Source organism: Malus domestica, chromosome 15 (genome assembly GCF_042453785.1).
Source record: "Malus domestica chromosome 15, GDT2T_hap1".
Lineage (NCBI taxonomy): Eukaryota > Viridiplantae > Streptophyta > Magnoliopsida > Rosales > Rosaceae > Malus > Malus domestica.
In genome coordinates this window covers 33,971,570-33,998,220 of record NC_091675.1, presented here as the reverse complement: position 1 = coordinate 33,998,220, position 26,651 = coordinate 33,971,570, and the positions used below count along the sequence as shown (strand labels likewise).

General features: G+C 38.0%; 1 protein-coding gene, 1 long non-coding RNA gene and 1 other non-coding gene across 4 annotated transcripts; all 3 read left to right on the top strand.

The window, feature by feature from the left end:
* Positions 1 to 6,839: 6,839 nt before the first annotated feature.
* On the top strand, positions 6,840 to 12,857 carry LOC139192333 (uncharacterized). 2 transcript variants are annotated; one of them, XR_011576416.1, is made up of 4 exons: positions 6,840 to 7,104; positions 7,190 to 7,310; positions 7,873 to 7,934; positions 12,646 to 12,857. It is a non-coding gene; the product is annotated as an uncharacterized lncRNA (long non-coding RNA). The 2 variants fall into 2 exon arrangements; XR_011576417.1 differs by having other exon boundaries at positions 6,845 to 7,104; positions 7,214 to 7,310.
* A 598-nt stretch (positions 12,858 to 13,455) lies between these two features.
* On the top strand, positions 13,456 to 13,540 carry TRNAM-CAU (transfer RNA methionine (anticodon CAU)). Its single transcript is given in 2 exon segments — positions 13,456 to 13,493; positions 13,505 to 13,540. It is a non-coding gene; the product is annotated as a tRNA-Met (tRNA).
* A 2,764-nt stretch (positions 13,541 to 16,304) lies between these two features.
* Positions 16,305 to 18,423, top strand: LOC103401658 (uncharacterized). Its single transcript, XM_017323346.3, has one exon. It carries the CDS (start codon positions 16,966 to 16,968, stop codon positions 18,340 to 18,342), a length of 1,377 nt encoding a protein of 458 aa, XP_017178835.3. The 5' UTR covers positions 16,305 to 16,965; the 3' UTR covers positions 18,343 to 18,423.
* The last annotated feature ends 8,228 nt before the right edge of the window (positions 18,424 to 26,651 follow it).

Genomic DNA, 26,651 nt, shown 5'->3' with positions numbered 1-26,651 from the left:
AACAACTCTCTCTCGAGATAATTCCTCTCCATAGCTCCGCATTTGATTTATCAGATCAAATAGTTTTGTAAGATAAACAGAAAGTGATTCATCATCTCGCATTCGGGTATATTCAAATTCCCTACGAAGACCTTGCAATTTAACACTTCTAACCTGTTTATCACCGTGGTATTCTTGCTGCAGAATGTCCCATGCGCCTTTTGAAGTTTCTTCATGAGAGATTCTGGGAAATATCTCATCTGAAACAGCGCCCTGAATCAGACCCAGAGCTTTAGCATCCTTCATGAGCACCTCAACAAGCGTCATCCTCCCAGCACCACTAGACTCTTCTTTGTCTTTCTTCTTCGCCTCAGATTCATCAATCTTCTTCAGATCTGATTCATCGAAACCCTTTTCAACCAGATTCCACAATCCGTAGGACTTGAAAATGGTCTTCATCTTAATACTCCAGAACTCATAATTTTCACCATTGAAAATTGGTGCTCTCACCTCACCACTACCCGATCCTGCCATGTTAGACTCAGATCGCAATCAACTCGATCGCAGCTTTGAGTTGCTGGGTAGCTCTCTTCACAGATCCAAACGCCCAGTATCAATTGATCGAACACAGCTCTGAGGCCATGTTAGCATACAGACTATGATCTTGTATGAGTGTTTCAATCAATTTATATATATTGAAGAAAGGAAGAGAGTAAGAAATCTAGAGAGAGAGTGAGAGAATTCTGCTTGGGAAGAAGAAACAAACTCTGCACACTGTTTCATTCATTCACACACACTTAGCACATGTAGCAAGAGGAAATATTAATTAATCTAAGATTACATCTTAGCTGCACACTTGGACTATGATCCAAGGGCTGATATTTAAAACTGACTTCTTATTATATTTCAGCAAATACACTTATAAACTAACAGCATCTCTACTATAAACAATGAACATTTTTTGAAGGGTGAGAACACTGAACTTAAATAGTTTTCTTGTTATATTGTTCATCAGGCGGTGGCAATACAGATGAAAGTAGATCTGCGGAATCCTTGCAATTCGACTTTGGCACCATTAGGGTTGCCACAGAGGACTTCTCTGAAGAAAATAAACTCGGACAGGGCAGATTTGGTTCTTTATAAGGTAATGATACATCATTACATGAATATGAGCTGCGATATAACTTATGTTTGAAGCTATCTTTCATATATTCCTTGAGTGCAACTTAGTATGTGTCTATCTTGTTCTGGGTAAGCTTTACAATGGAGAAGATATAGCTGTGAAAAGGCTCAAATTCTGGACAAGGAGATTTAGATTTCAAAAATGAGGTTTTATTAGTCGCCAAACTTCAACACCGGAATTTAGTTAGACTGTTTGGTTTCTGCTTAAAAGGAAACGAAGGGCTTCTTGTCTATGAATTTGTGCCCAACCCAAGTCTCGATCACATCATATTTGGTATGTCTGGAATTATGCTTTTTTCTCTCTGAACTTTTCCTAAATTTTGATGTAGAATTAATTCCAATTCTGTGACATGCAAGAAAACATTGTAATTGAAGACTTTCTTTGCATGAATATATGTAGACCCAACAAAGTGTGCACAACTGGATTTGGATAGGCGATACAAAATTATAGTAGGGACTGCTCGAGGGATCCTTTACCTTCATGAAGACTCTCGCCTTAGAATTATTCATCATGATCTCAAAGCTAGTAACATCTTAATCAATGCAGAAATGTACCCGAAGATTTCAGGTTTTAGCATGGCAAGGTTGTTCGTGCCTTGATCAAACTCAAGGCAATACTAGTTGAATTGTGGGGACCTAGTAAGAATGTACATAACAGCCTGCGTGGCTTATGTTATAGCAGTGCATGTTGTGTCATAATTTCCCAAGTTTCCATTTATGTTGGTGAAACTTTTAACTTTTTCTTGTTTATATGCAGCGGATATATGGCTTCAGAGTATGCAATGCGTGCACACTTTTCTGTTAAGTCCTATGTGTATAGCTTCAGTATGCTAGTTCTTGAGACAATAAGCGGACAGAAAAATAGTTCTTTCTGTCATGGAGATAACGTGGAAGATCTTATAAGGTTCACTGTCTACTGATGCAATTGGGTATAAGAAAATTAAACAAAGAAATGTTACCTCTGATTATTTCTGCAAATTAACTCACAAATCATTGCAGGCATGGAGGAGTTGAGAAGGGACAGCATCGATTCTAATAGATCTGACACTGAAGACTGGTTCGAGAAATGAAATAATGAGATGCATCTACATCGGACTATTCTGTGTGCAAGAATATATAGGTGATAGATACCAACCATGGCGTCGGTTATTATGATGCTAAATGGCTACTCTCTTACTCTCCCAGTGCCCCCACAACTAGGCCTGGCAAACGAGTCGTGTCTGTCCTGTTCGTGTCATTTTCGTGTAACACCTGTTATCTTAACGGGTCGTGTCGTGTCACACCTGTTATCTTAACGGGTCCTTAACAGGGGTAAAGTGACCCGACTTGTTATGACCCGTTAAGAAAAATATATTTTTTTCTTAAATTTGCACATACCACACATTATCACATAAATATTACTTCAAAACATTAAAACATATTTGTCATTTAAGTACTCCACCTACACTCGAAAATAAGAGCCTAATAAAAAACAAGTTTCACGGTTGGATCGTTAAAATTACTTTCATAGAATTCGTATCCCATCAAAACGATAAATTCACTAACACTTAGAGTTTATTTATACTTTCATTAAGTATAACATAAGATTTTGTGGTATTCACCTGTGTAAATATTTTAAATTGACGATCAAATTCATTCATTGTATTCGTATAGGGTCAAGGAGTGTAGTTGTAAACAATCATCAAAATCAAAGTTAAAATAACCGTTAAATTGTGATTTTTGTTTTATAACCGTCGAAACGTTTTGTCTCATTACTTGATCTCTGAATGTTTGTTTTTTGTGATTTTTGGCATATGCGATCTCGGAGCATATACAAACAAGTTTGACGGTTGGATCGTTAAAATTAGTTTCATAGAATTCGTATCCCATCAAAACGATAGATTCACTAACACTCGGAGTTTATTTATACTTTCATTAAGTATAACATAAGATTTTGTGGTATCCACTTGTGTAAATATTTTAAATTGATGATCAAATTCATTCATTGTATTCGTATAGGGTCAATGAGTGTAGTTGTAAAAAATCATCAAAATCGGAGTTAAAATAACCGTGATTTTTTGTTTTATAACCGTCGAAAAGTTTTGTCTCATTACTTGATCTCTGAATGTTTGTTTTTTGTGATTTTTGGCGTATGCGACCTCGAAACATATACAAACAAGTTTGACGGTTGGATCGTTAAAATTAGTTTCATAGAATTCGTATCCCATCAAAACGATAGATTCACTAACACTTAGAGTCTATTTATATTTTCATCAAGTATAACATAAGATTTTGTGGTATCCACTTGTGTAAATATTTTAAATTGACGATCAATTTATTCATTATATTTGTATAGGGTCAAGGAGTGTAGTTGTAAAAAATCATCAAAATCGGAGTTAAAATAACCGTTAAATCGTGATTTTTTGTTTTATAACCGTCGAAAAGTTTTGTCTCGTTACTTGATCTCTGAATGTTTGTTTTTTGTGATTTTTGGCGTATGTGATCTCGAAGCATATACAAACAAGTTTGACGGTTGGATCGTTAAAATTAGTTTCATAGAATTCGTATCTCATTAAAACGATAGATTCACTAACACTTGGAGTTTATTTATACTTTCATGAAGTATAACATAAGATTTTGTGGTATCCACTTGTGTAAATATTTTAAACTGACGATCAAATTTATTCATTGTATTCGTATAGGGTCAATGAGTGTAGTTGTAAAAAAATCATCAAAATCGGAGTTAAAATAACCGTTAAATCGTGATTTTTTGTTTTATAACCGTCGAAAAGTTTTGTTTCATTACTTGATCTCTGAATGTTTGTTTTTTGTGATTTTTGGCATATGCGATCTCGAAGCATATACAAACAAGTTTGACGGTTGGATCGTTAAAATTAGTATCATAGAATTCGTATCCCGTCAAAACGATAGATTCACTAACACTTGGAGTTTATTTATACTTTCATTAAGTATAACATAAGATTTTGTGGTATCCACTTGTGTAAATATTTTAAATTGACGATCAAATTCATTCATTGTATTCGTATAGGGTCAAGGAGTGTAGTTGTAAAAAATCATCAAAATCGGAGTTAAAATAACTGTTAAATCGTGATTTTTTGTTTTATAACCGTCGAAACGTTTTGTCTCATTACTTGTCTCTGAATGTTTGTTTTTTTTGTGATTTTTGGCATATGTGATCTTGAAGCATATACAAACAAGTTTGACGGTTGGATCGTTAAAATTAGTTTCATAGAATTTGTATCCCATCAAAACGATAGATTCACTAACACTTAGTGTTTATTTATACTTTCATCAAGTATAACATAAGATTTTGTGGTATCCACTTGTGTAAATATTTTAAATTGACGATCAAATTCATTCATTGTATTTGTATAGGGTCAAGGAGTATAGTTGTAAAAAATCATCAAAATCGGAGTTAAAATAACCGTTAAATCGTGATTTTTTATTTTATAACCGTCGAAAAGTTTTGTCTCATTTCTTGATCTCTGAATGTTTGTGATTTTTGGCATATGTGATCTCGAAGCATATACAAACAAGTTTGACGGTTGGATCATTGAAATTAGTTTCATAGAATTTGCATCTCATCAAAACGATATATTCATTGACACTTAGAGTTTATTTATACTTTCATTAAGTATAACATAAGATTTTGTGGTATCCACTAGTGTAAATATTTTAAATTGAAAATCGAATTCATTCATTGTATTCATATAGGGTCAACGAGTGTAGCTGTAAAAAATCATCAAAATCGGAGTTAAAATAACCGTTAAATCGTGATTTTTTGTTTGATAACCATCGAAAAGTTTTGTCTCGTTAGTTGATCTCTGAATGTTTATTTTTTCCAATTTTTTGCTGATGCGATCTCGAAGCATATACAAACAAGTTTAACGGTTGGATCGTTGAAATTAGTTTCGTGTATCCCATCAAGTTCAATGGTGTGTGTGTATATATATAGGGGTGTGCTATACACACACCCCATTTTACTTCTCACACACCCCTTGATAATTTATGTCCGTTGATCTTCTTCAATTCATCCAATCCGACGGCCGAAAATTAAAAAGGTGTGTGAGAAGTAAAATGGGGTGTGTGGATATCACACCCCTATATATATTATGTATATTTAAATCTATTTATTTTGTACGTATAATTATTATAGTTAATATTTTGGGGGTATAATTATTATAGTATATATAATTATTATAATTATTTTAGTTAATATTTTGGGGGTATAATTATTATAGTATATATAATTATTATAGTTAATTTAATATATATATATATATAATTATTATAGTTTTAAACTTTTTAGGGGTATAAAATTGTTAAATTAATATATATATAATTATTATAGTATTTTTTAGGGTTATAAAATTATTAAATTAATATTCTGCTTATCGTGTATCGTGTCACCCACATGTATACCCGAACCAACCTGTTATCTTAACAGGTGCTTATCGGGTTTAACACCCGATTCGTTATCGTGTCGACCCGAACACCTGTTAATTTCGTGTCGCGTCGTGTCGGGTTATCGGGTCGTGTCAGGAATTGCTAGGCCTACTCACAACTAGCATTTTGTATACATAGCAGCATCTGGTCAGAAATGTCTCATTCACTAGGATGGGAGAGTTACTCAGGGGTGGCGAAGTCGGATCAATATTCCAAGAGCAACTCCGTCAAAGTACCGGAACATGAGGCTTCCACATACCATATTTACTTAAACATATCCTCGCGAGATATTCAAAAGGGAAACTAAGTTATGAAATTGTAATGTAATTTAATTTAGGAGAAATTAGGTTCTCATCGTTTCTTTTACTATTCCATTGATTAAAATCATATTCATTTTCAATTTTTGATCAAGGTCCTTGGGTATTAATAACATCATTAATTATTTCAATAATAAAACTTTTTTTATTTCTAAATATATTCATTTAATGTTAAAAATGTTACAATTAGTGTATTTATATTTATGACTAAATTTTTTATCATATATTTTTAGTTTTAGTTTATACCCAATTTTAATTTGCAACATTTTTTTAATTTGTACTAATTTTCTTTTCAGTTTTAATTTATATCCATATATTAATTTCTTTTTGTACCCATATTTTTTTTAAATTTATTTGTACCCATTTTTTATTTTGTCAAATGTACCCATGCTAATTATATGTACCCATTCATGTAATTTTTTTTCAAATTTTTAATCTTAAAATGCACTCATTCTTAAATATACCAATTTGTTATATGTAAAATGTACCATTTTTTTATTTTTTAAACTTATATGGGTACATTCTTTTTTCTTTGATTTTAAAATGTATCCCTGAGGCAACCCGTCCCTAGTTCTACGATTTTATAAAATTTTAAAAATGTGAATTTACAAAAATGCCCTAGAGGTGAGGGTATTGACTTTCGTTGAACAAAATATAGTGAGACATATGAAATTTTTTTTAACGTATTCTTGAAGTACTTGATGATACAGACGCATAGGCGCGATTGGAATCGAATTCAAAGTTATTACGAATTTTTTAACGTAAGGGCATTGCGGTAATTTCACAAGTGGAGATTTTTTTATCCCACCCTTGGACCACTCACGGGCTGCCACGTGGCATATTTCTCCCCCATTTTTTGGAGGTTTCTTTGGTTGAATCGTGACTTCCCTTCTCTCTATTATTTACTCCCTTTTTCTGTCATTCAAACACACACATCACACTTTTTCCCTTCTTTGCCGACCGACATCACCTCACCCTCAATCTCCCTTATCATCTTCTTTTCTGCCGTGACCATCCCTTCACCCCAGTTCTCATTCCTCCTTCTTTGTGCAGCCAAAACAAACACATAAAAACCATCCTCCTAGCTCTCATCTCTCTACCGCGGCTGGCATGGAGATGCAACAGAGCATCACCATTTAGTGAACCGAACTCCGACGAGTTTTCGATTTTCCGACCATAGGTAAGCCTCGAGAGCCATCAATCTCAAATCTTATCGTTTTTGAACTCCTGATACGGTCTTTAACCTTCAAAATGCGATTCGGTAGAGTTAATGTAGAAAAAACTCTCAGGAAAGTATCCCAAGATTTTGAGCAGGGAACAGTGGCCATCCGGCCACTTTCAAGACATTTTTCCGGCCAACTCGGACTATATCTCGGCTCCACTTTGGTATGGTCTTGTTTTCTATATTTCTAACTTGAAAATGACTTTTGAATCATCAAGTTTGGTTAAGTATCGAAATTAGTTATGAAAGTTAGGAAGAAATTTCCAGATTTCTGGAAATTTTGGCCGTGACCATTTGACCATCTTTAGGTCATTGTTTCGGCCAACACCGACATAAACTCGGCTCCAATTTAGTATGGACTTGTTCTCTAGACTTCTAGCTTTAATATGGCTCTTGAATCATCGAATTTGATTGAGAATCAAGCTAGAAATTAGCTCTGAAAGTTGGGATGAAATTTCCCAGATTCTGGAAAACTTGGACCCGTGGTCATTTGGCCACTTTCTGACCATTTCCCCGGTCAACTCCGGCTACTATTCGACTTCAAACTAGTACAAACATGTTTCCCACATTCCTAGCTTCTAGTAGGCTTTTGAATCATTGAAGTTGGTTGAAAATTAAGCTTGAAATGAACTCCTAAAGTTAGGGGGAAAAACACGAAAAGAAATCTGGAAAACTCATTTATGCGTTAATACGTTATACATAATTGCATAATGGTTTCGTTTCTAGGTGAAACGCATTGCAAGGATCTTCGAAGGCTGTGAGGCGGGTTCGACCCGACATCATGTTCTGTAAGTGGGCTTTTGGTTTTCTATATATACGTATATATGTTTTCCATTTCCCCAGAAATTGTTTTAAATGGATTTACGTTTTTAAATGCCATGTCAATTGCATTACATTTTAGTATGTGCATTAGTATAGATATGCATATTACATATTATTGCATGACGATGCGGACGCCCGAGTAAGCTTCAGGTGAGTGCATATTGATGATAGTGATTGCAGTGTATATGGTTACGTTTAGATGCATTTAGTGCTCATTATCCTGCACCCCGATGTTAGTGCTCCGGCCGAAGCCAAGGCCTAACCTTCATGTGATCGTTCACCTCTCGCACCACACTCTCACCTTGGATCCAAGGTAGGTGTCAGCCTGTCGTACATACCACATTAGGTGGTTTCAACTCGTAGGTGACTTGCGATACTTCACACAGCCTTCACGTGATCGTAGCACTTGAGCGTATCTATTTACACCCAGCCTGTCGTACATACCACATTAGATGGTTCTGACTCGTGTCCAGGAATTGGTAGATGAGCTATAGGCTCAGCCGTACAGGTCACATTAGGTGACTCCGGTTGACATATCAGTTTACATTGATTTATTTCACCTGCTTACATTTATTATTGCTGAGATATTGTAGCATTGCATGCTTCTATTTTCACTGCACTCATACATTCGTTTTCGTACTTATGTAGTATTATTTTTTTTTTAAACTATACAGGTTTTGCAGAGAGGGGTTAGTATTTTTAGAAAAGAGAAATGTGTTTTCTAAAGCTTTGTTTTTGCCTACTCACCCTCTATTTTTCACCCCTCTAGGTTTTAGTAGTTGAGTTTTCGCATCGATGAAGATTCTTGGCATATCCTAGTATAGGTGGCTACCTATGATGGTATAATCCTTATCTTACCATATTGCACTTTACTTATGCTATGTAATCACTAGGGCTGGGCAAACGGGCCTAGGACCCGCGGGGTGGGCCGGGTTCATTCAGTTTGGGGCGAGTACAAATTTTGTAAACTCAAAACTGGGCGGGGCTGGGTGAGTCCGTGTAATTGGCGGGGCGGGCCGGTTTCAGATTTTTGAAAAAAAGGCCCCCAGCCTGGACCGTTGGTACCGTCCATTATATGGAGATTAAATCTCCACCATTGATTTAAAACAAATCTTACTCTCGGTCTCTCTCCCCACTATCGATATTTCCTAAGTCAGTGGACTTTTCTCTCTCGATCTCAAATCCCCAACTCAAGCATCAATTTGAAGGTCTTTCTGCGGACTTTGACTACCACCGTTCATCGTCGTGACTCTGGCAAAGATGATCAAGAAGGATGAGGATAACACCACCTACCTCAACGACCTTATGGAGAAGAAAATCGAAATCCTCGCCGACTAGGAGAAAAAGTTCGAAGCTTACCCAGTTATTGAGGTCTTCCATTAGTGGCTCCAACCACATCGCCGCGCGTGTTTCCATGGCCTTCACCGCAGCTCGGCTTGTATAGCAGTCATCGACGATGTCATAAGTCTTTATCTCTCTCTCTTTCTCTCTCCCTCTCCCTCCCTCCCTCTCTCCCTCCCTCTCTCCCTCCCTCTGTGAATTTCTGAAACCGTCGTGGGTTGATTGAATTAAATTTTGTATTTATATTCTCTAAATTTTCAATTTTTTTGTTTTGGGTTTGCGAAGCATGATCAGTGGAATTTAGGGTTTCTGATTTAGGATTTTTGCAGGTTTCTGATTTTGTTTTGATTCGATGTAATTTGTAATGGCGAGGGTGGAGGTCTTGGATGCATGAGGAATACGACGTATCTGGTTCGATCTGTGCGTCAGGGTTAGCGAGAAATGCTTGAAGATGATGTCTTTGGTTCGATCCGTGAGGAAGACGATGTCTCTGGTTCTCAGAAGGATTCAAATTTATTTTATTTTTTAATGAATTTGAAATTGTATTTGAAGATTTTGTATAGGAGGTGCTTGATGGAAGTGGCAGGGATCTTCTGGGTTGTGAATGTTAGGGTTAGAGTTTTGCCCTCCAAAAGGGTCATGAATAGGTTATAGGTGTTGGATTTGGCAATGGTGGATACTAGGAAGAATCTGGATACTGAAAATTAGGGAAAAAAAAAGAGTTTGTACCCGTTGGACCCGTAGGAACCGGCTCATTTTATATGGGCCAGGTTAGGTTCAGTTCTCAATTTTAAAATAATAAAATCTGCCCCGGATCAGCCCTTTGTATTTTCAAGCGAGTCCGGTCCAATCCCTTCAATTTTGGGCCTGGCCCGGCCTGTGCCCACCCCTAGTAATCACGTGTGAAATGGGTTCATTCTCGCTCACATCGTACTCTTATGCTTAGGCACTTTTATGTTTAAATTTATTCATATTTTCCACATTACTACACTTTATGGTTTCGTCACATTCCAGATGTCGGCCAACACAACTTGATTTGAAGTCTTAGCGGACCTTGCAGGTTGGGGTGTGTCAATTGATGTCGAGTTTAATCGAAGAAATTTACTAATGTTATTAAGCCTAATATCTTTTTTTTTTGGTGATTTTGAAGAATGTACCCATGTTTATACACACACACACACACACACACACACACACACACAATAGTATATTTATATTTTAATATTTTTAATCCCACAAATTATGGTTTTTTTAATTTAAAATCTCATTTATATAAACAACTAAAATTTTTAATTTTTAATTTAAAAAATATGGTAACGTACATATAAATAAATTATCACATTAATTTCAAGGACTTCGATCAAAAATTGAAAATGTCACAGCCCGTTCCGAAATAAATTATCAATGACATGAATTGACTATTTTACCCTCGGACGTGAGTGTCGTGATGTGTGTTATGCATGTTAGGGGTGGTCCAAACTTAGGTTTTTCCTTAATTTTTGGACCAAAGTAGCACTGAGTCTTTGTGGTTTTGGTTGGTGACCACGTGGACCAACTCACACACACACAAACTCTTCCTCTCTCTTCTCTCCCGTGCTCTCTCTCCCTCGGACTCACTCTCTCTCCTTCCCTCACATACGGATGAACGACAAATCTAGAAGAAAGTTTGCAGATCGAGGGTTTAAAGTACACCATCGTGTCCTTGAGGTTCATACGAGTTGAATGGTACCATTTTTAGGTAAGAACTCCTTTGAAAACCCTAGTTTCTCTCGAACTCTGATTAAGGTACTATTCATGCAAACGTAAAATCTCATGTTTTTAGGGATTTCAAGCTTATAGGTAGCTTAAGGAGGTCTTCACGAGGCTAAGAGTGGTTCGTTGGAAGATTTTGGACGTTGGAATAGTAACATTCGACGAGTTGCAGGTTTGGTCGGAGTGTTGAGGAGTTTTTCAGCGAATCCCGTGGGTTTTAGGACTTTTAAAAGGTATGGTTGTGTTCTATTCGTGTCAAGCTTCAAATTGGTTTAAGTTTCATGAAATTTGACTGAGAAATGGACGAGAAATGAAGGTTTAAAGAATTTCCCAGTTTCCGGCGCCGGCAACGGTCGCCGGAGTTCTGAGGTAGGAGATGACAGAATATTCCTAGCGGTATTGGTTAGTTTAACGGATTCCGTTACTATTTAACAGAATATTCCTAATGGGGTTAAGGGATTCCGTTAGGGTCCCTGCGCATGGGCGGCACGTGTTGCTGTGCCTTGGTCGGCGCGTGAGTGGTCAGAAAATTATTCTAAAAATATGGGGATGTTCGTGGAGTTGTGTAGATTACGTTGGTATATTCAAACACCACATTTGAACATTGTATGAGAAGTTATTAGCTAGTTTTGTCTATGTGCTTTAAATGACGTTTTTATAGTTATTTCGCATATGTGGGAGGCTTATCTCGAGGACGAGTGCGGTCAATGGGGACTCGGGGGCTACGACCCTTCGACATACCAATGAGTGGGCTTTTGGTTTTCAGTATATATTTATATACTTGATATTTTCCCAGAAAAATACGTTTAAATGAAGTATGCCTTGAATTGCCATGCATATAACTTTATGTCCAGCATGTGAGTTAGTATATGTTGCATAATATATAATTGTGGTGTTGTGGACGCTCAGGTAAACACATGTGAGTTTATGTGAATAACGATTGTGATTGATTGAGAAACATTGAGCTCATAAACCTGCAACCCGATGTTAGTGATTAGCTAGAGATATGGCATGGGCCTGAAAATAATGTTACCTCCTGCACCATATACTCACATTGGATCCAATTTAGGTGCACAGTCCTGTCGTACAGACCATCATAGGTGGTTCCGACTCGTAGGTGACTAGCGATTTATCGCCTAGCTATCTTGAGAGAGTAGTATTGAGCATAATTATATTACACCCAGTCTTGTCGTACAAACCCCTTTTTAGTGATTCCGACTTATGTGCAGTGTAGTGCCGTATAGGTCATAGTAGTGACTCCGGCTAGATTGACTAATGAGCTATGAATTCAGCCGTACAGACTTATGCAGAGGTCCCGGCTAATATGTTATCTTCCATGAATTTATTCTCACTTGAATTACTTATTTTGTTTATATATTGGCATGACATACTTATGAATATGATTATGTGAAGCACGATTAGAGTTGAGATAAGTATATATACATTTATGCATATGTTTATATTCTATTTCTGGAAAAAATGATACATGTTTTACGGCGAGGGGATAGAACTGTCGAGAAATGAAATGGTTTTGTAAAACATTTGTTTTTGCCCACTCATGTTTTCTGTTTTGCGCCCCTCCAGGTTTTAGGTAAGCTTGTTGTTGGTGGCATAAGAGGATTTCGGCGGTTCTGACACATTAAAATAATTGTAGGACATCTTATGGTACTGTATGACTAGTACTTGTCCTACTGGACTGCACCTAGACTTTCTACTGATTAGGTGTATTTACAATTGTATTTCACTCTTAGCACTTTTGGCTTATTAATGCTCTTTAGTTTATTTCGTTTTTTTTTTATTTATTCGTATAACTCTTATCTTTATCGCTTCCGCAATGTGCACATGGCTACGTCACCCTCACGTGACGGCCAGCATGCCTTGATCCCGGTCGGGGTGTGTCAGAAAACCAATAAGGCTTTAATCAAAGAATATTCATTGCTAGGGACCGCATCCAAAGTTTCCATTTAATTTAGTATTATTTTATTCATTTTGATTCTTTATGGTGGTGTTATGATGTTGTTTATTCGATGCTTCAAATTAGTTGTTTGTAGACATTTTAATTTATATTTTTCTAGTAAAGCGATAGTCTACGCAAAATAAATTTAGACCACATAGAAAGATTCAAGCTTAGTTTTGTGATCAGAAAACCAACCAACAATAAAAGTAAATCCCATATTCTACAAGGCTTTGAAAATTGAAACTTTCATAGGCAATTGAAAACAAAAATTTACATGATAAGATTTCAACACGATTGGTCCTTTAGCATGTACTGAGAGTGTATATAATAATAACATCTAAGATATTTTCCTGCCATGTTTTTCTTAAGATATATCAATAGTCTATTGCTTAAATAACGTCGTAGCACGAAGTAATATCATTAGCTATAAAAATATCGGGGCGGTGGCGCAGTTGGTTAGCGCGTAGGTCTCATAGCTTCTGAGTTATCCTGAGGTCGAGAGTTCGAGCCTCTCTCGCCCCATTAGTATTTAACTTTTAATTTTCACACATCTGGAAAGCCAAAGTTTTAGTTTCCACAACTGAGACGAAATTTCACCCACCAAATTACACAAAGACGTTGTTTTAATGTAGATTTTGTATTATTTAGTGTATCTAAGGTTCAATGTTCGAAACTCATACTCATAGTTTAATGTAGATTTTTTTTTTGTCGAAAAAAAATAAAAGTTGTTTTATTTTTTGGCCAACCAAAATTGGTGACGGAATGAGTTGAATATAGGACTTTAAGCGTGTGTGCATCGCTAAATCTTCTAAACCGACCAAACTATAAACTCTTGCACTTGAAGAAATGGACATGTTGAAGAAATGGACATGTTGAAGAAATGGGAAGAACTTGTCGGTGTTTTGGGATATGTAAAAGTCCAGAAACTTGGGAAACCCTTCACTCCTCTCTCTAGTTCCTATTTTTTGCATTGAGTTGTTTGTACATCCATTTTACCTTTCTATAGTTTCAAAGAACACAAAGAAGTAATGAGAGGGCATATGACATGAGCCACTTTTAGCACATGAAAAGAGCGAGGGGCCATATTTTGGATCCATGCCCATGACTTTTAGAAAAAGGATGAAAGAAAAAGAAAAGTAGTGGCCTTGATCATCCTTTTTATTTTGTTCCTTTGGCGACTCTACATGGCCTTTTTCACACGACTTTCTTCATGTGACCAATCCAACAATGTTCCCTCAAAAGCACCCAGTGGGAAGTTTGATAAGCTCGATGATGATGATGCACAACTGTTAGGAATAAGAGTTGTCATAGGCTTGAAATGGTGGAAACAACGAGTATTTTCACCTGTTTTGTCATTGCGCAAGTAAGGGCAGGCCAACAGTAGTTTCTATGTGTGCATGCTTATAACTTGGGGCAGAAGGAGATGCATTGATAAAATAAGTAGTTTTCAAAGAGCATGGGATAGAAACTAAGATATATGATACTGTGCGTGGAGTTCTGGAGAGAGAAACGAGGAGAGGGAAGCCATGTATGTCATTATGCTTATAACTTGGGGTAGAAAGACATATGGGCAAGGAGACAAGCAATTATACAGGTTTCCTTGGTGGCCATGGTTTTGAAGAGAGAAACAAGGAGAGAAAAGCTATTTTGGATTTTGCTATGGCATAAGATCTCTTTTTGGCCAATATCTTCTTTCATCACTGACAAGAGTGGGTCATAAAAAACACAAATAGATATTTTTTAATGAGGAAGGGGGGACTGTATAACTTGTAAGAAGTCATGAAGGACAAACTGAAAGCTTTCCCAAAACCATAGGGTTGCACCTAGGCTCATCTTTAAGTCTTACCTTTTTGCTTTGGTAATGGACAAGATAATGGGACATATTCAAATGATATCCCTTGATGCATACTTTTTGTAGATGATATAGTGTGGACAGATGAAATGCAGGAGAGAGTAAATGTGAAACTTAACATTTGACGGGAGGTTTTGGAATCTAAAGATCTTCGCTTAAGTAGGTCGAATACAAAGTATATGGAGTGCCAAATTCATTGGAAATGCAGGTCTGAATGAGATAGGCGTGAAGATTGGAGATCAAGAAGTACCAAAGATTGAACGCTTTTGTTATCTTGGATAAAGAATAGAGAATTAGATAGAGATCTCAACCATAGAATATAAGCTAGATGGATGAAGTAGAATAGTGCATTGGGTGTGTTGTACGATCGTCGTATGCCACTAAAGCTCAAGAGAAATATTTATAGGACGCCAATAAGGCATTTAAAGCTTTATGACACGGAATGTTGGGCGGTCAAAAAGCAACACATGCAAAAAATGAGTGTCGTGAAGATGAGAATGCTTTGTTGAATGTGTGAGCACACGAGAAATGATATGATTAAGAATGAGGATATCTGAATAAAATAGTTCAAAGATAGATTAACAGTAATATGAAATTGTCAGGTATGAAAGTGATATGATAAAAGTAAGTATAGTTAAGTGATATTCCTGCAAAATTTGAGATATTAAAGTGAAAATTAAGATGAGCTTTTGGATAAGCAACCCCTTTGATCTTGGTAAATGGCCAACCAATTTATCTATTGACAAAAGTGGGGCAACTTTAATTGTGATTATTGACCAATGAAGTCATTGTCTGACCATTGTTTGTTATTAAGTCAGAATCGATTAAGACTACTAATAATAAGTCCAGTAAGCACAGAATTTTTAGTGTTGCCGGTCATTTAAGAAAAATCGTGCTACATTTATGATTTATTTGTAGATTTGGATTGTTTGCCCTCTCCATCTTATACCTTTCTCATACCTTTCTATATTCTGTGGTTATGATTAAGTCACGTCAACATTTTATATTGATTTTTTTTTATAAAAATAATAAGACAAAAAACAATTGAAATATAAAATGTTGACATAGTTTAACCGTGACCACAGAAATAGAAGGTCATGAGAAGAGTATGAGATGGGGAGGGCAAACAATCCATGTCCTTTATTTGTACTATTATTTTTACTATTTTTCAAATAAAAGTATGGTCCACAAAATATGTGAGCCATATCTATATTAAAGAGTTGTTACACATGAATAACGTAAATATAATTTTTTATTTAAGAATGACTTGGTACAAACAAGCTATGTGCGATCCCTATATCAAAAGATATGATAAATGAACTCGGAACCAAAATGCCACAATGGCAATGAACAAAAAAAAACGTCACAATGACATTGACAATGAATTAGAAACCAAAACACTACGGATAAGATTTTTTTCTCTCCTATTATCATTCCCTTTCATACCATCGTCTCACATTCTTATTTTTGTTTTATTCTCTATATAAAAATTTCAAAACAAGATGTAGACATCGCAACTGTTTAAATAGTAAGGGATGAAAGAAAATAGAGATTAGGAGGTGAGAGAATCTTACTCCAAACATCACAGCTAAGATAAACTGTAAGTTGGTCTTCCATTCACATTGAGCCCCAAAACAGCACAAGATCCCGGTAAAACCGCGCCGCAAGGGGAGTTCTATACAGTGGTGGGCACTGCCTTGTTGCGCCATGTGACTGATCTTACCTTTGCTCCTTTGGCAATAAACCCATTTCCATTCCATACCCTTCCCGTGTCCTTTTATTTTTGTAATCACTGTTAAACTACATCAATATTTTATATTTTTATTACTTTTTATCTTATTATTTCTATAAAAAAATTAACATAAAATATTAACATGTCATGGATGGGACAGCAGACAATCCAAGTCCATAATAAAGTCTACCCCTCCGCTCCTTCCTTCTCTGCTTCACTTCTCTCTCTCTCTCTCTCTCTCTCTCTTCTGTCTTTGTGTGTGTGTGTGTATATGTCTAGTGTTTCTAATTGTAGATCCAGTCCAAGCTTTGAGGTGGAACAAGATCTGTGAAGGGGAAGGGGAAGCCCCTCATCGGTTGAGAAATGGCTCCACTCATGTACTTGAGTTTCAGAAAGGTACTCCTGCTTTCCTCTGCTCTTGTCTTCCTCTTTCCTACTCTCCTCCTTTCTGCCCACTCTGAGTCCGTTGAGAGCTCACACTTTGTTGCCAGTACAAGGAAAATCTTGTTAGAATTAGAAATCGACCCAGACCAGGACCTGCCCAAAAAGACCAAGTCCTCCACCACCACCACCACCACCACCACCACCACCAAATCCTCAAAAAACCAGACCAAATTGATCAAACCCACCTTGTCTTCCTCAAAAAACAAGACCAAATTGATCAAACCAACCTTGTCTTCCTCGAAAAACCAGACCAAACTCCTCAAACCCAATCTGTCTTCCTCCAAGAACCAAACCAAGATTTTGAAATCCACCACCCATTCCAATTCCAATTCCAATTCCACCAAGAATGTCCAGTTGAAGAAGCTCAATCCCACATCAAAACCCTCAGATTCCACCAAACCCACATCAAATTCCTCGAAGAAAACCTCAGATTTCATCAAACCAAGCTCACCCAAGAACCAAACATCCAAACCCACCACCCCAAAACAATCCCACAACCTCGTCGACAAGAAAAAAACCACCGACACCAAAAGACCCACCCAACAAAAACCCAAAAAACCAATCGAACCCAGCTGGATCGACCAAGAAGACGACACCGATTTCATGTCGGATTTCACCGGCTTACCCGGGAAATTCCAGCAATCCCTAATCCCAGATTTGGAGAGAATCTCGACCACCTCGAAGAATTACCTCACTAAAGCCAACAAACAAATGACGAACCAGTTCAAGCCCATTGTCGGCAACAAGTACGCCGCCACCATCGCCTCCGCCGTGTCGTGCGCCTTCCTGTTGATCCCTCTGCTGTTAGTCTCTCTCCTCTTCAACCGCATCAAAGCCTACTTCTCTCTCCAAAAGCTGTTGATCTTCGTCCAAGTCTACCTCTCCATCTACTTCTCCATACTCTGCCTCTCTGCTCTCGTCACCGGCCTCGAACCTCTCAAGTTTTTCTACGCTACTTCGCAGTCCACCTACGTCTGCCTGCAGGTACTGCAGACTCTCGGCTACGTCTTGTACCTGCTGCTGCTGCTCATGTACTTGGTTCTGGTTTTCTCAACCGATTCTGGGCTGGGCTCGAAAGTGTTGGGCCTGGCCCAGACATTCGTAGGGTTCGCCGTTGGGCTTCATTACTACATGTCGGTGTTTCATAGAGCTGTGCTCAAGCAGCCGCCCAAGACCAACTGGAAGGTTCATGGAATCTACGCCACGTGTTTTCTTGTGATTTGTCTGTTTGCCACCGCCGAGAGGAGGAAGAAGGGTTACTTGCAAGAGGGAGGCGAGGAGGGCAAGAAGCTTTAATTTTTTACTCACGAGGGTTTAAACAACCAATGAAATTCTTGGTATGCAAATCAAAATAATAAAACCACTTCAATTGGTTTAGAGCTTGTCGTTTGTAACTTTTGTAATTTTATATTGTTTTAGATTTAAAGTTGGAGTAATGTTAGAGAGGCTAAATTTTTAAACCAAATATATAAATCAAATAATGTATCATCAATAAGAAACAAACATGTTAATCAACGCTAGTTAATAATCCAATTATTGACAATCACATCATTTGGTTTGCAAATTTAGTTTTAAACTCTTAAAATTGTAGTTAGGGAGAATTTATTATAACATAATCCCAAAGTGGCAGGGAATAATATCATTGGCAAAGCAAGTGCAACCACATGATGTTGTTACGAAATAGAATATGCAAGTGGGACAGATTGTTACATATTTGTTATAGTACTCTGATTAAGTAGTATTCTCTTCGTTTGTAACTAAAAGGTTTTACATTGGACTTTCATTAATTTTTCTAAATCCTTCACTTTATTAGTGTAAATAATATTAAGAAAAACTAATGAAAAAAGTTTCAAAATTTTGCATTTTAACCAAAGACCATTTAATAACTTTATTAATGACAAGTACAAGAGAAAGAAAATATTTATAAAATAAAAAATAAAAAATAAACTGAGATTAAAGCCTGTACAACACACACCCACTCCCTTTTCTTCCATTCTCGCTTGGGATGACAATTTAACCCGTCAAATCTGATCCTAACAAGTAACCGATTCAAACAGTTTGGTTTTGGGCATTAAATTTCGGGTATTTTACAATTATGGGTAACCGTTGGGTAAATTTTCCATTTCGGATTCGATTATGGTTATTGGGGTATTCGCTTCGAACCCATAGCCGAAAGCGAACCGTTTCATTTATTAATAAAAATTATTATATGAAAAGTAATTGTTAAAATCATGCATTATTAAATATGGAAATTAATTATTTACTTTTGGATCATTAATAAATTATATGCTTTAGACTTTTAGTTTTCAAGAGTGTAAATGTTTTCTTGGTAATATAAACATTTAAAAATACTTATTAGATCTATTCTATCAATTGTATTAATAATAACAGTTTATTTAATATTGTTTTTATTTAAAATTCTTTATTTATTTAATAGTATATAAATATCATAATGGGGAAAACTGTTCTCCGATGAAAAATTCGTTACTCGACGAGTTTGGTTACGGGAAAAAGCCGTTCGGAAATTTTACGGTTTTGGGTATGGGGATGGCACATATGAACCCAATCCACTTTGTTGCCATCCCTAATTCTCGCTAAATATCTCACCACAAAAAAGTAGAGTTTCATACATACCCATCTAAATGGGATCTGTGGATGCAAATTTTCACATTTTTCTCCTTTGATGAAAATGCATCTGCAAAATAATAACACCTAAGATCAAGATCAAGAGCCTCACGCGTCCACGATGAATGAGGCAGCTTTGGCCGAAGATTCTCCAATGCCAAAGTTAGAATTTTAGAGAGTTTTGGGAAAGAATGAACTTAGGTTTTTGGATAAATATGGGGCTATATATAGGGGTGTGGTTGGCCCTATTTGGATAAATAGGGACCGGCCACTTATGGTGGTGTTTTGAATATTATTGCAAGATATTATGTCAAAATAATATCTTGCAATTAATTTGGTAATTAATCTTAATTTGAAAAAAATAATTGGGAGTTACCTTGTGGGTGAGGATTTGATGAGGAGTGATGAGAGAGTTTTAAATAAATATCATTTTGATCACCTTTGACCTCGATTGAGCCGTTATTGTCTATTGCATGCGGGTGGGAATCCCAATGTGCCTCAAGGATAATTTTGTCTATTTTACCCAAAAGTCCGCGTGTACGTGTGTTGCCTCCATAATTTTCTTGATTATTTTTTACTCCACAAATGCCCCGCACCTGTTGGGCTGCTCGCAGGAAAAGGTAGCAGGTGTAGAGATCTTCTCTTGCTTTAGGAAGCATAGGATTGTTTCCTATTTTGGATGTAGATTCCCTCTTTAATTGGAAATTAGATCATTCTAGGAAAGGGAAATAAATTACTTCCAAAGTCTATTTAAGTCTACCTTAAGTGGATGATTAAATCAACTTTAGAGAGCAATTTATTCTACCCTACAAGAGAGAGAAAGTTAGAGGATATTAGTTCCTCATCCCCTAGCAATCTTCTACACTTGCCCGTGCAAATGATCATCTTTTGTTGCTTTCTTTGTCTTCAAACCACACCAAGGAAAGAACAATTTAATTTTCCTTGTCTTCTTAATTTTTGGGAGCATCGGGGCTTGAAATTTGGCTCGACGGGGGTCGAGAAGGAGTGAAAAAATGGTTGGAAAGTCACGGTAGGGCTGCTGCCGTGGGTGGCTTGGTGCGGTAGCGGTTGGTTAGGCTAGGTGCAGCTTGGCTTAGGCCAAGCTGATGGGGTGCTGGGCTGGACCTGGCACTGGCCAGGTTGGTGTGGTGGTCTGGACCAAGGAGGTGTGGGCCTCCTTATTTGCTAGGCTTGGCCCGTTCGTGAAGAGAGAGCGGGGGAGACGCAGGGGCGCCATCCCCCTTCAGTTGGATTGGGTTATGAGGCCTTTGGGCTGAGAGGAGAGTAGTGCTTGGCGTGCTGGGCCTCTTGGTGTGCTTGGTCACTTAGCATGCTAGGCCAGAAGGGAGAGATGGGAGCCAGTGCAAGCTCGGCTCCTTTGGATACTGTCTTTGGGCTGTGAGACCTAATGCCTTTTTTTTCTTCTTTTTGGCAGCCGTCTAACAAATTTTTTCAAGTCTCTGTAGAATTTCCTTGAGCATGTCTTCTTCAAGCCATAAGGGTGATGATGGAGTGTCGCCGTTGTATCGTCAAAGCGGGTCTTTGAGTAAAGTGGGCTACTTTAAGGATGGTCACTTCAAAATTAGCTTTGATGACTCATTTAGAGACTTTCTTGAGGCATATAGGCACGCTATTCCGTCGGGGATACGTGTGAAGCGTGTCAAGGAAGGTAGCAGTTGTGAGCTATATAGTGGGGCTCGGAGAGCCATCAAGTTTCACTCCTACTACTTCGTGTTGGGATTTACTTTTCCTATGCCGCATTTCTTCCAAGAAATGCTTTGCTCTATGAAGTGTACCCCTACACAATGTTCTCCAAATGCGGTTTGTGTGATGGTGGGATTCCTCAATCTAAGCTAATTCTTTGAGTTTGATTTGACCGTCAATGAATTTTGGTACTTCTTTGACATATGCCATCACGACTGGGCCAAGGAGACCTTGGAGATTAGCGGAGAGTGGGAGTTTGATTCTTCCCCTGAGCTGCGTGTTCTGACGGTTTTCATCACCGGTAAGTACATTGCTTAGTCTATAGGCTGCTTTGTACTTTTACTGAGCTGTTTTCTGATTTGTTGATTGTCCTTTTCTGCTTATGTAGATTCAGAATTTGGCTCAACTGCCAAGACTTCTCCAGATATGAAGACGGTGCATGTTGCACTAGGTATCCCCATTGAGTATCGTGAGTGGTGTTGGCTGCTTAGCCTTCTTGGCTGGGTGAAAAGTGGTCTACCTCGAGAAAGAAGATAAATCAAATCAAGGTGGAGGCGGTAGCTCGTCCGATCGCTGTCGTGGAGCCTACTGCGAATGAAGGTGGAAAAAGATCTTCCCCACCTGTTCAAGAGATACCGGCTGAGAAAAAGCCCAAAACTTCTTCCGCTGCTCGTGAGGGTCCGCCTGCTACAGATAAGCTTGTGATTAACTTGACTTCTTACGAGGGGAAGAAAGATGAGACTACTAGATTTGAGCGAATGACACCTGCCGTGCCAAAGGTGGCTAGTACGATTACTGATAGGATTGCTTAACATAGAGGTTCCGTCGTGCCCTCAGTGTCAAAATTTGTGCCAAAATGTCCGTCTGGGGCTAAGTCTGGTTCACCTTTGGAGAGACTTGCTACTATGAAGAACGAAAAGGTGGACTTCACTGCTAAAGTGGTGCCAAAGCCTTCTCCCTTCGCTGCTAAGACCGATTCACCTGCTGAGAAATAGGAGAATGCTCGCGCGGACAGTTGTGAGAAATCCACCAAGCCTATTTCTGGGGAAGCTGTTGAGATTTGTGCGTTCTTGAAACCAGATCTGCTTAAACATATGGACGTGTGTGCCAAGCTTGTTGATGGCGTTAAAGGGGTTATTTGCCCAAGTTCTTTTGCGAAGCATACGACTGAATATAGAATGACTGTTTTGCTTGCTATGATGCAGAAAATGATAATTTTGGTAACTGAGTTTATGCTCCTTGACCAAGAAGATACTAAGGCTACCAAGGGGGTGGCAAAGACTATGACAGCAGAAGCTTATTCCACAGCCGAGAAGATCAAGAGGTTGGAATCTAAGCTTGTCGCTTTGAAGGGGTTTAATATCTCTACCCCCAGATTCAAGAACTTAAGCATGTCGTCTTAGAGTTTCATTCCGCTGCTTATGCCAAAGATGAAGAGTTGATTGCTGCTTATAATCAAGTGATCCACTTCTAGAAGATCGTTAATAGGCTTGAACCCCAAGTGTTGGAACTCCAAGGTGGATTAAAATCAACGAAAGTTTGAAGAAGGAAGTGGATGAGTTGCAGCGTGTCCGTGTTGGTCTGCTTGAGGAAAATGAGCAGTTGAATGATAAGAAGGCTGGGCTTAAGGCTTCACTTATTCAGAGTTAGGCTGATTTCTACAAGTTGGGTTTGGTATATTATCTCTTTAGTAAGCCATTCGACTTTTAGTTTGCTGGAAAAGACTTTGAGACCTTCTCTATTTCTCCGGAAGACTTGTTTGCCTTTACTTTCAAGACTTCTATTGGTGAAGTAGTCCGAGAAGTTGGTGCCCAGGGTGGGGCTGCCAAGGGTGAAGCACCGAATGGTGTCGCTGCTGACAGTGTCGCGGCTGTTGGAAGTGTGGCGACTGAGTAGTTGTAGGATGTCCAAGCTGCTGAAAAGTAGTCTTCTAGGTAGCTTTTAGGATTTTCTTTGTTTTCCTTGTCGTTTTGTGCTTTGCTTGAACTCCTTCGGCCTTTGCTAGTTGTTTATCAATTTTGCTAGAAAATTTAATAAACTTGATTCCTTCATTTTTCTTCATCTTCGTTTCTTTTGTTTACGTCCAACCTTTGACATTTAGACAAACGGTAGGTGTGCTACTTTTCTATAAGCAGACAGGCCCGTGTAGCCTATGCAGTCGTAGGTGTTGGTGTAGAACTTTGCAAAGTTATTAGCCATAGGGTTGGCAACCATTCAGCTTACTTACAGAAGAAGACAAGTTTGCGTGACCACTTGGCTGTTAACCTTGGCTTTCTTCAATCCTTTGAGCTATGTGGCCTGCATCACAACGTACTAAAGATTTTTGGGTTATGAAATTCGCTAACCTTTGACATCAAAAGTACGTGATTGTATGAAACTTAGTAAGCAAAGATCTGAGAGAACTCCTTGCTTTTATGTAACCAATTCTATGGGTTGCATAACAACTATCACAACACTTTAGAAATTAGTGTAGATCTTAAACGATCATTCCGCACTTTGGCAGAGGTGAAGCTTATCGACTACGTAGCATGTCGGTAGTGGATAAAGCTTCGTATATTCACGCTAACTTGTTTAACCTTTCACAAAAACGTGCGGTTGTATAAGTTTAGCGTGGCTTATTGCTCGAAGGGCAAGTCATAGGTAGTGTTGAGCAAACATTGTACACAATATGTAAACAAATAATTCACTCAACACAATTTCACCCTCGTTCATTTTTTCGAAGAGGGTTTTATTAATTCGAGTTCGACCCATTCTAGACTATGTGTCTATTAATTACAATCCTTCGTTAAAAGGAAAAACCCTTTGATTCCAATTTGAATAAATCGTGACTTGGGGATTTGGTTGTTTATTTGATTTTGCGATTGCACCTAGGTCGAGCCCTAGATTGCCTACGTACCCTCATTGAGGGATCAAGTCACTCGTAGTTCTTTATGTATTTGTTAGGGTTTGATGCCTTGTGCAATTTCAGCTTGTGCAGGCAAGGTGCATTTGATGCCTTGTATAGTTTAGGCTCTTGCAGGCGAGGATTTTGAGCCATTGGAGCGGAACGCAGCTTCGTGACTTTTGAGACTCGTCGCGAGTTTGTGCCATTTGCTATTTGATATGGCTTCATGCCATTTGATACTTCTTTGGCTTCGTGCCATTTGGGATTTGATATGGCTTTGTACCCTTTGAAACTTGACATGACTTCGTGCCACTTGAATTTGGAGTGGCATTGTGCCATTTGAATTTGGAATGGCTTTGTGCCATTTGAGACTTGTCTTGGCTTCGTGCCATTTGACCACTTCAGGAATTGGAAATTAAATTTGACGTAGCATAAGTCCATCAAGTTTGGTGCTTTGAGGTGGTTCACTTTCATGGTATTTTGTATCCACGAGTTTGATGTTGACATTGTCTACACCTCTTTTGTTTTAAACCGCTTGGACTTCGTGTGCCTCCCCCATGCCATTGAGCTCTTGCCAACTTTGGTCTTTTTTTTTTTTTTGGGCAGATGACACCCTATTAATTGTTGGGATTTTTCATTTCTGACATGTGATTGCCCTAGTTCATGCAAATGATCTCGAGCATGCCTTGACAACAAGATCAAAGCTTAACTTTTTGTTGGTGTCCCTTGCTTTAAAACTTATTTGTTTACTTTAACGGACACTTCTCTTTCTCCTTTTATATTTGTGGAAGCATATGACAGACTCGCACTCTGTTTGTTTAGAGATAAGTTGTGGTGAGCGTCATCGGATTACAATAAATCCTTAGCTTCATTTGTGCACCAAAACTTAATAGACCCTATTAATTGTTGGGATTTTTCATTTCTGACATGTGATTGCCCCATTTCATGCAAACGATCTCGAGCATGCCCTGACAACAAGATCAAAGCTTAACTTCATGTTGGTGTCCCTTGCTTTAAAACTTATTTGTTTGCTTTACCGGACACTTCTCTTTCTCCTTTTATATTTGCTGAAGCATATGACAAACTCGCACTCTGTTTGTTTAGAGATAAGTTGTGGTGAGCGTCATCGGATTACAATAAATCCTTAGCTTCATTTGTGCACCAAAACTTAATAGACCGCAAGCTCTCATGTCATTTTTTCTTTGAAGGACCTTTCTTCTTCCTCCTTTTCTTTTAATTACTTGAAGAATGGAGTAGCAACCAAAGATAAAGTGTCATCATTAAGTTGCACATTTATTCTTTCAACAAGTTTGGAAAAGAACTTGTCGTTATAGAAAATAGTTTCCTAAGAACTTGTCGTTTGAGCCAAATCCATTAATATGACTTTTTTCTTTGAACTGATGAATTGAGCTAGAAAAGCTCTTTGCATATCATCCCACGTTAGAATAGATCATGGCTCTAACTGCGTGTACCATGTGAAAGTAGACCCTTTGAGTGACTTAACAAACTATGGAACCAATAAGGGATATGACTGCGATGTTTCCCCACAAGCTGAGTAAAAATGAGCTAAGTGTTCTTGATGAGAACCACTTAAACCATTAAATTTATCGAAGCTCGGTTTTCTATACCCTCATGGAAATGGCACTGTGTCATAGTGAGCTGGGTAGGGCTTCCAGTATCCAAGAATTGGTGTCGTTAAAGACATTTGAAATTCACGGATCTTTTCAAGGAAAATTGCATTGATAACTTGATGCGTGAGCTGGCTACCAGAACTTTATCCTTCTATTTCTTTCATTGCTCTGTCTTTCACTCCAACATTATTTATGGTAACTTGAGTGGCTAACTGAGTTGCTAAAGTTGCAATTTCTGCTTCCTTATCAGCCACCAAAGTTGCCATTTCTACTTTTTTTTTCTGCTAGTTTATGTTGCATTTCTACTAGTTGTTCTTCTGTGTTTGATGCGCCAGTCAATAGAACTTGCATGTTCTCAGATTTGACGTCTTCATTTATCTCCAACCTTTGGAATTGAGTCATTACTCTAGGAGTTTCTTCTTGGGAAAAAAATTCATTTCCTCCAGGAGTGTTTCTAAGGGAAGATGAACTCTCAGGATAGTGGACTGCCAATGCTCGGGCCCTTGCATGCGTGATGGGCCCCTCAAATTGAATGTTGTCACCTTCCTCGACAAATTCGTAGGCCTTGGCCTTCCTCGACGGAGGTTACCATGACCGACTCCGTTGTAAGAAAAGTAACCGGGATTGTTCCGATCATGATTTGAGTGATGACAGGAACCTTGGTAGGTGGTGATGATGTCACTTTGACGATCTTCCATCGAGGCACCTTGGTGTCCTTAGATGAAACAACTCAAAGAAATTCCATTGAGACGATTTTGATA

Excerpts from the sequence above, each read along its gene's own strand:
- LOC103401658 (XM_017323346.3), top strand. The coding sequence starts at position 16,966 with ATGGCTCCACTCATGTACTTGAGTTTCAGAAAGGTACTCCTGCTTTCC.